General features: G+C 39.7%; 1 protein-coding gene across 5 annotated transcripts in view; it reads left to right on the forward strand.

The window, feature by feature from the left end:
- Window positions 1-1,850: 1,850 nt before the first annotated feature.
- Window positions 1,851-13,328, forward strand: part of MDFIC (MyoD family inhibitor domain containing) — a 98,945-nt gene continuing 87,467 nt past the window's right edge. For 2 of the 5 annotated variants that reach the window (XM_058297243.2, XM_023583907.2), the window contains exons 1-2: window positions 2,135-2,293; window positions 2,560-2,749. In XM_058297243.2, coding sequence (XP_058153226.1) covers window positions 2,659-2,749 — 91 coding nt within the window. In that variant the 5' untranslated portion in view covers window positions 2,135-2,293; window positions 2,560-2,658. Of the gene's footprint in view, window positions 1,956-2,134; window positions 2,294-2,559; window positions 2,750-13,328 lie in introns of those variants that run through there. The other 3 variants (XM_058297244.2, XM_058297246.2, XM_058297245.2) reach the window with 3 other exon arrangements.

Raw genomic sequence — 13,328 nt, forward strand, 5'->3', positions numbered from 1 at the left:
AAAGAGTAAGGCATTTACAATTAATTCGAGGATGGTTTATTGAACTACATACCATGTGAGGAATGATAAGTACTGTGTGAAATTAAGTTAACAAATTCTTATCACTATGACTTTCTAGAAGAGCAACACAACTTCTTGACATTCATGGATATCTTCGTGAGGGAATAAAACTTAAGGCAAAGAAATAAATAAAATGGGATAACCCAGAATCTTCCAGAAGCTGCTTTCTATCATACTCCTTTGAGTGCAGATTATGCTAGGGTAGACAGTGATGTTTCCTAAATGTTTGTTCTCTAATGGTAATACAGTCACCCTCAGAATTGACCTGCATCCATCTAGCAGCTTGGAAAGAGGCCAGGTCCCTAGACAAGTTTTCAGGAGAGTCAATGCACTTTAATACACACCATTTCCAAAATCTCTAAATTAAAACAACAACAACAACAAAAAAAAACATTTGTTAGTTAAAAGTCATTGGGCAGAATGTCATTTGTCTTTTGGGGGAATATGGTTTGAATGACTGTGATTAAAAACTTCTAAAAGTGTGTTTTTTAGGTTTATTAAAAGCAATTTTGGATTCACTGGCTCTTTAAAGGTGAGAAAGGGGGAAGCGACTTGGCCCAGTGGTTCAGGAGTCAGTCTACCACATAGGAGGCCTCCTTGGCCCTTGTGGAGCTGGCCCATGCACAGTGCTGATGCATGCAAGGGGTGCTGTCGGCGTAGGGGATACCCGAGTACGCCCTTTAAGGAGAGCCGCCCAGGGCAAAAGAAAGTTCAGCCTGCCCAGGAATGGTGCTGCATACACAGAGAGCTGACACAAGATGACACAACAAAAAGAAACACAGATTCCCGTGTGGCACTGACTACAACAGAAGCTGACAAAGAAGAACACGCAGCAAATAGACACAGAGAACAGACAACTTGGGCGGGGCAGGGGGGAGGAATAAATAAATAAATCTTTTAAAAAAAAGATGAGAAAGGATCCTCTCAATCCATTGAAATCAATTCCAGTTGGCTTTCTGTTGACATGACATAGCTGGGCTTCCCTTTGTCATACACGTGGAGAGACAGTGCATCTAATCTACATTTTCTTCAGTTTTGATAACATTTTTATGATTGTTCTCTCGTCCTAGAGACTTAAAAATAAATTCATTCTAGCTTGCTACAAATGAGTCCTGCATTACTCAAGGAAATAAGGAACAAGTTATTGGATATATTAAAATATAATGCAAGTTACTTTGTATGCTATTTTTCATTCATCAGATTAAACTACAATCAGTACGTCTCATTCACAGAGAGTTGATCACTTCTTTGCTTCCGACCACAAGTTTATCTCCTGGCAGAAGCCGTTGGGCCAGTCAGGCAGCCTGCAACAGGCCAGGCTCTGGAGCTGGGCCAGGGCATCCTCAAGGGATCCACCTTCCCTCCTGGCGTGCCACGAGTGGGTTTAGGCAACTGGTTTTACCTGATCAGGGATCTTGTTTGACCAAAACGAAAAACAAATAACTAAAAAATGGAATACTAAAAAATGGAATACAAGTTAGGTTCCGAACCAGAGTTTAGAGGTTAGATGCCTGGCTGGCGGTCAAGGTTTCAAATGCACTTTCTCTGTCCCATGGAAAGTTTGAGAATTTAGTCGTTTTTAGTTTTGCGTTATTCTACCTCAAAGGTTTCCAGAGTTTTAGCCGGCGGGGGGACAGAGCTCTGACCAGGAAGAGAGGGGATGGGTTGGCTCTCAGGACAGGAGACCAGCCACCTCCCTCCGTTTCGCCGGCCCCGAGAGGGCTCTCCCGGCCCCGGAGCTCAGCGCCTGGGCGGGGAGTCGGCGCCAGCGCTCTCGGGCTCTGGCCTCCTGACCCAGAAAGCGCCGGGAGCCGGGGAGGGCGCGGAAGAGCCTGCGCGCCGCCCCTCGCCTCAGCCGCCGCCGCCGAGGTCCAGGCTCTTGGATCCGATTTGAGGTGAAGTAGCCACCGAGAGAAAAGCGTCTCGGGAGTGTGGGAGTGGTGGACGGGGTAACTAGAGGCAGAAGGGAAAAAAGTTCTCCTTGGAGGGGAACGGGCCGGAGTGAGCTGGCTGGAAAGAGGGGGCGGGGTGCGCGGAGTCGGAGGAGCCGCGGGAGTTGCCGCCTCTGCGGCGTCGGGGCCGAGCCGAGGGAGGCGGGCAGTGAGCGCGCAGGGCCGCCGCGCCGTCAGGCCCGGCCGCGCCTGGCCGCTCGGGGAGCCTCGCGAACTTTCGGGGCGGAAGAGGACGATGAGGAAGGGGCTTTGAGTGAGCTGGCGGTGGGGGGCACACCGAGGTAGGTGGTGGTGCCCTGGGCCTGGAGGGGGAGGGGTTGGGGCCCCCTCCCCGCGCTTCTCCTAACTCCGATCTCTCTTCCTCCCCCCACCCCGCCCTTGCCGTCCCCCGAACTCCTCCACTGTCAACTTGCTGTGTAACAGTTTTCCTCCCTGGTTTCAAATCAAAACTTCCCCGGGGTGGGGTTTGGGGAGGGAAGCGAGGGGGAGGGAATATCCCGCATGGGTGGTGTGCTCCTCTCTAAAAACATTTTTTTTTTTCCGCCAGAAGCAGTTCGTTCCCTGCACCCAACACCTAACAGCGCGTGCTCCGCCCGCCCGGGGGCTCTGCGAGGCGGCGGCGGCCGGCGGGCTCGGCGGGCGGCCCATGTCCGACGCGGGCGAACCCCTCGTTCCCGGGCCTGCGGGGCCGCCGCGCGCGGCCGAGGCGGGCGGCGGGCTGGGCTCCCCGGCCCAGGGTGAGTGCGCGCTTGCTTCCTGCAAGCTTCTTTGTCATTGTTGCGTTTTAAATGTGTCCACACTTTTACTGATAAGGGCAGGTGGTGAGGACAAAATCGTATAAGATAGTTCTGAACTTTTGCATAGTTGGCGTTATTCAAGCCAAGTTGTCTAGATTCCTGCCTCGATCAACAACCGGATAAGAGGGCGGGACCGCTGGTGCCTTCACTCCCCCTTTTCGGCTGTCCCGAAACTGGATGACAGAATTGCTTCTTTCTTAAGCATATGCATTTCTGGGCCTAAGGCTCACAGTGTGTGGACTCTGTAGCACGTCTCCCTTAGGTCTTTTCAGTTCTAGGGGCCCGAGCAGATCCAGAATTGCAGCTGCTCACTGAGCAAGCTCTCCATCTCCCTTTCACCTCTCTGTTTCTTGTGGGCTACTCAGTAAATCGGTTGATAATCCAGGCTTCTGTGACCAATTTCTTTGGAAAGGTTTATGCATACGTTTTCGATAACTCTTTTGCTTTGAAATAAACAGGTTTTAGAAGAAACGTTCCAAGAATGAATTAGTTTGTGTTCTAGAAGTGCAAACACCCAGCCTATAGAAGGAAAAAAAAACACCTTTATTACTGAAAATCTTCTGTAGCAAGTTTATAAACAAGTTAGACAATATCCTTCTTTTTCTGTTGAAGGTAACAACCTACTTTAGGTTTTCATTAGTGACAGAGAGCAAGGGCCTTATTTTTCTGATGCATTTTCCGCTGACAGTTCTGATTTAAAGAGTCTTGACATTGATATAAAATAAATGATTTTCCAGGGCTCAAAAATCTACTTTATACTCTTGATTTTAAACATGTCTGATAGCTTTTTTTTTCTTTACTAATAATGAGCTTCTTGAGATTATTTCTTTAGGCAGAAAAAAAGTGGTAGGGAAGAAATGAACTTAATGTTGAACTTACATTAGATAACAGCAGAAAATATCCATGGTTAAACTAAAATGTTCTGGCATTCAGGAGTGTTAAATTTAATTATGTTTATCATTGGGTTTTTTTTCCTTCTAAAGAGTGACTCATGCTTTCTAAACAGAAAATAAAAACGATTAGCTACAGAAAATCAGAGAACTAGAATGATAAACATATGTTTTCCCAGAAGCAGCCCATGTTCTCCACATTGTATTGTCAACACAATCATTTTCCTGTCGTTAGGCATCCCCTCAGTAGTCATATCGACTTGTTGATGTGCTGTTTATGTTCACACTTGAGCAGTTAATCACCATTGTTAAACAATCCTTATGTCAAAAATCAGCCTCAAACTCTAGAAAAATGATTTGATTTGGAAATAATTAATGCCTGCAATGTCCATCTTTATTTTAATAGTATCTCTTTTTTTTATTAGCAGGAAGAAATTGTAGTGGCACTTAATGCACCTGTGTATTGCAATACTGTATGGTGTCACATGGGCTGACCTTAAGAAGAAAGGCATCAAGAATGGCCTCAAGTAGTGTTTGCAGTAGGAAACAGGGCATTATCAGTGTGGAAACTCTGGGCTTACATTTTACCAGAAAATTGGCTTAGCTTCAGCTACCTCATTTTATTAGTTTAACTTTGACTCAAAACATTCCTTAAATAGTGTCTGTTTAATTGCAAGTGTAATATAGAGCTGATTTTTTAAAATAGAAAATCCTTAGAATCTTGCTAAAATATTTTATCTCTAACAACATATTTCATAAAGTATATGTAAAGGAAAGAAAATGGAGTGGATGGGTAAGGACAAAGCTTCAGGGTGCAGCTACCCATGGTTAGATTTGTTTTATTCAGCAGTAGGGGAAAAAATGACATTGGTAAAGAAGCCTTGCTTGCAGGCCACTCTACTCTTTAGCTTTTCCCGAATTTCTTTTATTATTTTCCTTCTGTCCTTTATTCTCTGACATCCATTATGGTGTGCTCCTTAGTTAATTGAAACTTAATTTTATAATTTTGTATATTCAGATCAGTAAGAAAAAAAACTGAGTATTTTATAAAAGTTAATAGAAAATATCTGTTTATGAAGAGGAAGGATAAGGTCAAGTCTTCTCCTGCAAAGAAACATAGACCTGTATATGCATTTACATAAAGATCTATTGTATGACCTATTCATCCATTACTTTGTTGTGATGAGTTATCCATGCATTAACTACAAAGGCATAGAACATTAAAGTTGGAAGTAATTTTAAGGATTCTCTAGTTCACACTCCCCATCAAATCTAGAATTCTTTCAATATCCTTTCAGGTGGTAGATAAGAAACCAGCAGTGTAGCTTATTTTACTTACCAGCATTTAAAATTTCTACTCATTTGCCATGATTCTGCAATCTTTGTTATTGCTTTGAAAGCATTAAAATTCAGTTTATGTATTTCAAAAATTGTTATAAAATGGGGCCACAAGCTCACAGGCTACAGAGGGCTAGGTTGTTAGAGGAAGCTGGGATGGGTATCTTACTAGGGAGCAGCAGAGACTACAGGAAACTGGAGAACTGATGGGTCCATAGGCATTGCTCCTCAGCTTCAGGTAATTATTGCCATGTGGGCTAATATCGTGCAGTATTTCAAGAGAAATTAGAAAACTTCTCATTTTGAAAGGTTGGTCAGTAATTAAATACAGTGATCATCCAGGCCAAACATAACAACCACCCCTACAGGCCAGATGTGGTTTCTGAGTAGCTGATTTGTGATCTCTGTAATAGAACATAAAAAGAAAATGGGTATAAGCATCTTGATACATAAAGGACAATTTGAGCCAAACTTATTTTTGTTTTATGGAGAAAATAGATCTTGTATATGTGATTCCTCTTATTGTCATCTTTTCTCTATTGGATTAAGTATCTTAAAATCTATTTCGTTATCAAGCAACATCGAAAATTTAGGGATTTGCTTTTTCGGTACATCAGTTACTAGAATCCATATACTAAAAATGTACTTCTATGTAAGTTCTTCATTCATAACTTTGTGACTTGCAACTGGAGGGATCTTTAGAAATAAGTTAGTGCAATGGCTCACTTTTTTAGATGAGGGAAAAAAGTTCCAAAAATTTAAGTGACTTGCCCACTGTATTATCACATATAGTCAGTGGCAAGAAATAAAGGTGGAAATACAAATTGTAAAAGATATCATATGTTATTGTGATGAATGTAGTTGATGTAGAGAATCAATACAACTTTTTGTGTGGGTGAATACATCGAAGATAAAAGGCTTTGGATATGAATCACTTGAACCTAATCCTGTCCCTCTACTACTCCAAACCCCATTGTATTTGGCAAGACCTAGACTATTCGACTCTGAGTGCTGGAATATACTTTAATGTGACAATGTGAGATTTAATGCAGTCGTTTCTCATGAGAGAGTCCTGTGAGATTATTAGGCAGACTTCTCATAGCAGGATGCAAAATGCCAGTGAAGTTAATTAAAAATAATCTAAAATAGAAGCTGGGGAGAGAATCTTTAAGTTGAAATTACCTAAGAAGAGCTTTGACTTAAAAGCTTAGCTAAGTTGTCAGGAGTTTTTAGTGGCTAATCACATTTCCTTTTGGGGAAGCCTGTTTATTTAATTTTATAACACATGTTTGCTCATATCTCTATTCTTGTACTTTTATCATATTGTTTTCTCCTTTTGATTATAGATAGTGTTTCTCAAAGTGTGTTTTCCTTGGGTAGCCCCTCTCCCTGTTTCTCAGTGGGGGTAGGGGGTATGATGTTGCCCTTCAGAAGACACTTGGTAATGTCTGGAGACATGTTTGGTGGTCATCCCTGGAGGTGGGGTGGTGCCCCTGGCATCTCGTCGGTAGAGGCCAGGAAAGCTGTAAACCTCCTGGAATGCACAAGACAGGACAGGACAGCCCATTGCAACAAAGAATTATCTGGTCCAAAATATCAGTAGTGTTGAGACTGAGGAACCCACCTAGCCTAATCTTTTGAAGTGACTGATATTTTTTGTTCCACCCTAGACCTCTGGAATCAGAATTCTGGCTATAAGCCCTGCAATTCTACATTTTAAACGATACCCAGGTTCTCCTTAACTCTAGTGGTGAATCATATTTTAGAGACATTTAATCTGTAGAAAGACATGTTATATTGCTAGATTTTTAAAATGCAATCTTGAATGAAGGGAAAATGCTTTTAAAATATCACTTTTTAGTATTTCAAACCATATCACTCTGTGTGTCCTCTCCACTTGTGCTAACCAAATTTTTGTCTCATACTCTATTTAATAAGAGGGATAAAGTTTATTCCCAAAATAGTTTATTTCCTTTAGAATTATTTATTTATACAATACAAATATATTATGAACAAGTAGGTAAACTTGCCCAGATTTGAAAGAAGATTTGGGGGCATTTTCAAGCACCTTAGACCTGATTCTCCTCACTGGTTATATTCATTTTCCCTTTACTAAGAGAAATAACCAAATGAGTAAGAGAAGGATGTAACAGAAAAAACTGAGGAAGGAATGATGGAGGAAGAAAGAAAGTGGTTGAAGAAAAGATGTCTATACATTTAAGAAAGCAGTTGGAGAGGATGAACTGGCTTGAGCTGAGAATTGTGAAAAAAAGTTATAAGGGAGAGTGGATAGCTGGGACATGCTCAGGATGGTAGAGGAGGGTAAAGATGTTGAGATAGGCAGGTAGCACAGCTGACTTAGTAGTAGGATAGAGCTCTACCTAGCTGCCAGAGCCACTTGAGGGCATAGATTTTTACTTAATTTTCTTTGAATTCAACTTCTGAGACCAAGCAGACTGTTAGGTATTTTATTGACTTGATTTGACACAGTTGAGCAAAATATTTAATATGGGAGATGATGAAAAGGGAGAAATTAAAGATTTACTTTATAGCCTGAGTGGAAACATATGAGTTACTGTTGAGTGCATTCTTGGTCATGTTGATTTTAGTTAACTTCTGTCTAGAAGTGGCCAATAGGCAGGTGGAAAAGTGCCAATAGGCAGGTGGAAAAGAGAATTTGTAACCCTGGAGATTGGTGAGGATCGGTGTCACAAAGCAAGAATTCATCATCAGTGAGCTGATGGATGGGCATGAGGAGTTATTTAGGGAGAAAAGCACAGTGAGGACCAAATTTTGGGGAAAAGTTAAACTTCAGGGGAGGAGGATGAAAAAAAAAAAGACAGAAAAAGAGGCCGTAGGCATTGGTCATAGAAATATTAGATGTATGGTGGTCAATGAAGATGAAAGGAGACATAATGAGTTAGGGTGAAACAAGGTAAATGAAGGGCTTTCTTTGATTGGGTGGGTTTTCAACATGTACACGTACTAAAGGGAAGAAAGCCAAGGGATAAAGAGAGATTGAAGATGAAAAGGCATGTGGTGGAATGGTGGATTGGTTGGTGTTTACAACTGAAAAAGAAAAATTCAGTGAAGGAATGGGATGTAGAGAACAATCTTAGAAGGAAAAGTTGATTCCCTTTGAGATGAGGTGGGAGAAAAGGATGGGTGAGAATCTAGAGAAAATTTGATATGAAAAGGAGAATATTGAAAGCCTAGAGCTTCTCATTAAAATAGATGATAGCATTTGTTAAGATTGGGGGGGGAGTGGGTGGGTAGATGAGTCAAGGAGTTTTAGATGTGTGGAAAAGATTTGGAGGAATGAAGAATTCAAATCCATGTGGACAAATAAAAGTTCTGCTCAGTAGCACTGCGGTCTTGACTAAGAATGGACAGCATACATTTTTAATGGACCCAGTAAGCATGGTTGACTGCTTCTCACAGCAAGGAGCATGTAGGGGCTTAGAAATAAAAGCAGATAGAATGGATTTCTGAATTAGTGTCAGGTTGGCAGTTGATAGGGCATGATTGTGGGAGAACAGGGAAAAATACATGGCACATTTGTGAGTAAGTGTGTTTGTATTAACTGAGTTTGGGTTCCAGGCTGGGTAGGGAAGTCAGAAACTAGAACTGCACTTGACAGGTGAAGACTTTTGGTGAGCAAGGATCTTGCCCATATCGTTGGTCAGTTCACGTACAGAAATTTAATACATATAACTGAGTGTCCTTTACAGGGCTACTGAGGAGGTTTTGGAATTTTGGGGTGTGTAAGTTTTTTCCTGTTTCTTTGACCCTTATTTTCTGGATCTTGTTGAAGTAATTTCATGGAAAGAAGGCCTAATAACAGTGTGTATTTACATTTTTATAATAATAAAACTTTGGGGAAAATAAGGAAAAAATAATTGGCATGATTTGTAAATTGTGCCATGTGCAAATGGTAAATTTTTGGGAACAAGTACAACAAACAAAAGAGGAATAAAGTTCTACCAAATTATCTTTCTGAGATAAAATAGTTTACTGTATAAAATGGGATTAATTAAGTGATTCCTATGTTTCTATTTCTAAAAGTCTTTGAGTTTTTATTAAGAGAAGGCTGCTTCTGAACTGACTGGATTCTAGATTTTAGATAGCTTAACTTTGTTGTTTCAAGGGAGTAGATCAAAGATACTATAGTCCTCTGTCACCTTAAACAGTCCTATGTATTCAGCAGTAATTCAGATTTCTCCCCTCCCCCTCCCCATTTCTCTTCCTCTCTTGGCACTAACACTTTATTGAAGTTACATACATTTTTACTATCTCCTTTTTACGTTAGCATGTATCCTCAAGGAGAAAAGTTTTTAACCTCATGTTTTAGAAATTGTGTTATATTTTTATAGATTCTAACTCTAATCACGTAGAGTTCACTAAATAGGAACTATAAAGAGAGTGATTTTAACATGAATTTAATTTTGTTTGTGGTTTCTACTGGCAGTCCACTTCTGTTTTCAGATTCACACCCACATGGTCTGAAGAAAGATGATTCATATGCATGTGCCTTTATGCCTGCTTTTTTAGTTGTTGCAGGAGTAAAGTCAATTTAATTTTTATACTAGCACATATATTATACTATTGAAATATCTGAAGTGGAAAAACCCTGCCAATAAATATTTTTGTGTACCCACTGTATACAAAGTCCTGCAAAGATTTAAAATGTTTGAACTAGAGGGAGAATGAGATATAAATATGTAGTAGGTTAATTATAATTCTTTAAAACCATGTGGCAGATTATTGTATGGCCAGTTGCCAACTAAATGGTTAGTCCTGGCATATGTAAGAGTAGATTGAAAGAGAATTTTAGGATGTCAAAAGGGAGTCAGCTTGGGCTGGGCTACGCTGATAGTGACCCCAGTTGAAGAATACTGTTTGTAGGTTTTGTTTTTTTTTCCCATGCAATGAAAATAAGGCAATTTGTGGTTGAGCAGTTGGTAGGCCCTCTGAAGCAAGGTAGCAGGATACAAAGGCACCAACTTCCGAAAGGCACCAACTTCCTCTCTTTACTTTTTTCCAAGGCATGGTCCTATTCCTCTTCACAGTGAATCAGCTCCTCATCTTAATGGGTCTCTAGGAATGCAGGTCTATTCTGCTTTTACGTCTCTGTCTCCTGTTACTTAAGTGACACATACAGGATCTTTAGTAAGATTTTCTGAGGGGTTTTGCTATTTATTTCTCCTTGGGATATGAGAGGAAATTATCAAGCATGGGGAAGATGTAAGAGTTTGTGACATTAAAATATGTACAATGATAAAATATATTAGTTTTTTTTTATCAATATGTGAAATGAATTTCATTCTGTTCTTATTTGAGCATGGGGGTACCATATTCTAGGAACATATTTGTGGTTGGAGGGAGAGAGATTGGAGGCCATGGTAGTAGGCATGGCAAAGAAAGTAGAGATTTGAGAGAAACTGGGGAGTTGTAACTAGTAGGACCTGGTAATTGAGTAAATAAGTTGGGGCAGGAGAAGTAGGGAGAGAACAAAGAGTTGAAGTTGATTCTGTGGATGCCACTGACCAAGATGCTGAACTTGGTTGGAGAATAGGATAGAGGAGAAGTGGTGATGAATTTTGGAAAATACTGAGTTTCAGTTGCTAATGATATTTATTTATATAGAGTTGAAACTTCAAATCTATAGTCAGAGCTTGGATCAGGGCATAGGATAACAGAGCTACGTGTTATTCTCATGAAGGTGACTGAAACTTAAAGTTGATGATATTGCATAAAGGGTGGAGCCAGAAGGGAGGGATGATGTTAGGGGACTTAAAGGAGAAACTAAAGAAGGCATTTCACAGCTGAAGGAGGAGTGAGTCAGAAGGCCAGAGGTTTACTTAGTATACTACAAGAGGTTCCAGGTTTTGTCTTTAGGATAATTAACAGAGAGGATGCCCCTCCTGACCATCCATTTCCATCATTCTGATACCCAAGAAATTCATTTCAGAATATTTCTAATTCTCTTATCTTTGTATTATTCATGGCACCACAATTATTTGATTTAAAATATGTCTCTTTTATTTGCTCCATTATGTCTCTGTTATTTGCTTCAAGATCATACTCAAACCAAAGCTTTGAAATGCTTTTCCTTTGATTTCCATTTGCTGTCATTGCTTGTAACAGGCAAAACACACTACAGATTCATCCCTTAACCAGAGAGCTTGGTCAAGAACATGTTCTTAATAAAAAACAACAACAATAACAACAAAAGAAACTTTATGTATAAATGAGGGTTATCATCACATGTTTTTTGGACAATGAGATTTTAATCCATCTTAGAATGCCAGGCAAACAGGTAGGTTTTGCAGTATTCCTTAAAAGTCATTGGGTTTAAATTTTTCATTTTGTTTTCTTTTGTTTTGGATCAGTGAAGAAATAAAATTCCAGAGCCTTAGGTCTTCCTAAAAGCTGACTTATCTTAGTTTTTGGAAAGGTTACATTTGGGAAATATTTATAGAATGTCCATATTCTTCTGAGCCTCTGGGAAAATACAGACCCAGTTATTTTACTTTTTATGAAGATTTTCATCTCAAATTACTTGAGATTTTGTCAGTTTATAAACCTGAATATACATGATCATTGATAATACTGCTGGTTGAGTAGGAGAGTAAAAATGAAATTGTGTAAGATGATTTAATTTATAGATGATGGAGGTATAAACATACATTCCTTAGCAATAAGAATATATACATTAAGCAGATTATGAATGTTCTGTCATAGGTTACCATCAAATAAGGAATTGAAGTATATTGAACCACACTTGGAAAAGTCCCAAAATATAAGCACAGATAGAACTACCCAGTCCTTTCTGTAAGAATATAAATGTATTTTATACTGATTAAGTTTTATGAATTTGTATAAAGATTCTGCCAGGTGCCATCATCTATATTAACCTTCCATGAACTAAGCAAATAAAGTATGGATAACAATTAGAAAATGTATTTAATTTTTTTTGTGTGTACATTTACACATTTCTATATAGTTCCAAAGATTATTTGAGGTGGCTTATAAGAATACATTAAAGAGATTAAAACAGAATAATAGAAAATATAGGTAGCCTAGGATATACAAATCTGGGGGAAAATAAAAATACACCAACACATAGTAGGGCCAAGTCCAGTTATTCGATTTTGTCTGTAAATCAAGTCAAAAAGAACATGTTTTGGGAAGCGGTTGTGGCTCAACTGATAAGAGTGTCCGGCTACCATATGGAGGGTCCAGAGTTTGATACCCAGGGCCTCCTGACCCATGTGGTGAGCTGGCCCATGTGCAGTGCTGCCATGCTCAAGGAGTGCCATGCCACGCAGGGGTGTCCCCCGCGTAGGGGTGTCCCACGGGCAAGGAGTATGCCTCACAAGGAGAGCTGCCCCGCGTGAAAAAAGCACAGCCCGCCCAGGAGTGGCACCGCACACACAGAGAGCTGATGCAGCAAGATGACACAACAACAATAACAACAAAAAAAACACAAAAAAATGTTTTCTGTGATATGACTTTCATTGCCTTTATGAGGAAAAATGTAACAAATGTAACATACAGCTTCTCAGAGGAAGCAATACTTTTCCTTGTACTCAGTCTGGAAAGAGTTTTCTTGCATGGTTTTTCACATAGGCATTACTGAATGGACAGTGCCTGCAATAATGTTACTATGAAAAGTTTTTTAAAAGGCACTTTTTGTAATATCACTTAATATAATAATGATAGCCAGTGTGAATTAACCCTAATTATAGACCAGATACTATGCTTACTTTCCAGACATGATTTATTCCCATTTCAGCCTTACGAGGGTAGGTGGTCGGGTGTTATTCTCATTTTAGAGATAAAGAATCTGTCAGAGATTGATTAACTTGCCAAGTATCCACCTCGTTAGTAAGTGGTGGCCCCAAGCACCCTGATTTCAGATCCTGCGCCCTTAACAACTTTTCTAGTGTAAAGTCAATTTAAGAATAGCCTTTTTTTTTCAGGAAGACTCTATCGAAACCTTTTTTTCATCAGAAAGGATTCAACTATCTGGACTTTTAGATGGGTAAAGGAGGCAGTTTTGTTCCTATATCTTAGAAAACCATGGCATGAATGGAACTTTATGTGTCTAAAAGTTCAATCAAACATCCCCATATCTTTACTAACTTTGGCAAGCTCATTTCATCCAGAAGCAACATTTCTATGCTCCTTTCTTACTATTATTTGTTAAAAGCATTCAGCTATTGAGGTATATACATTTACTTGACTATAAAATGATGGTAAAAGTTATTCCTCTTCAATTGTTTGAA

This window comes from Dasypus novemcinctus, chromosome 5 (assembly GCF_030445035.2).
Source record: "Dasypus novemcinctus isolate mDasNov1 chromosome 5, mDasNov1.1.hap2, whole genome shotgun sequence".
Lineage (NCBI taxonomy): Eukaryota > Metazoa > Chordata > Mammalia > Cingulata > Dasypodidae > Dasypus > Dasypus novemcinctus.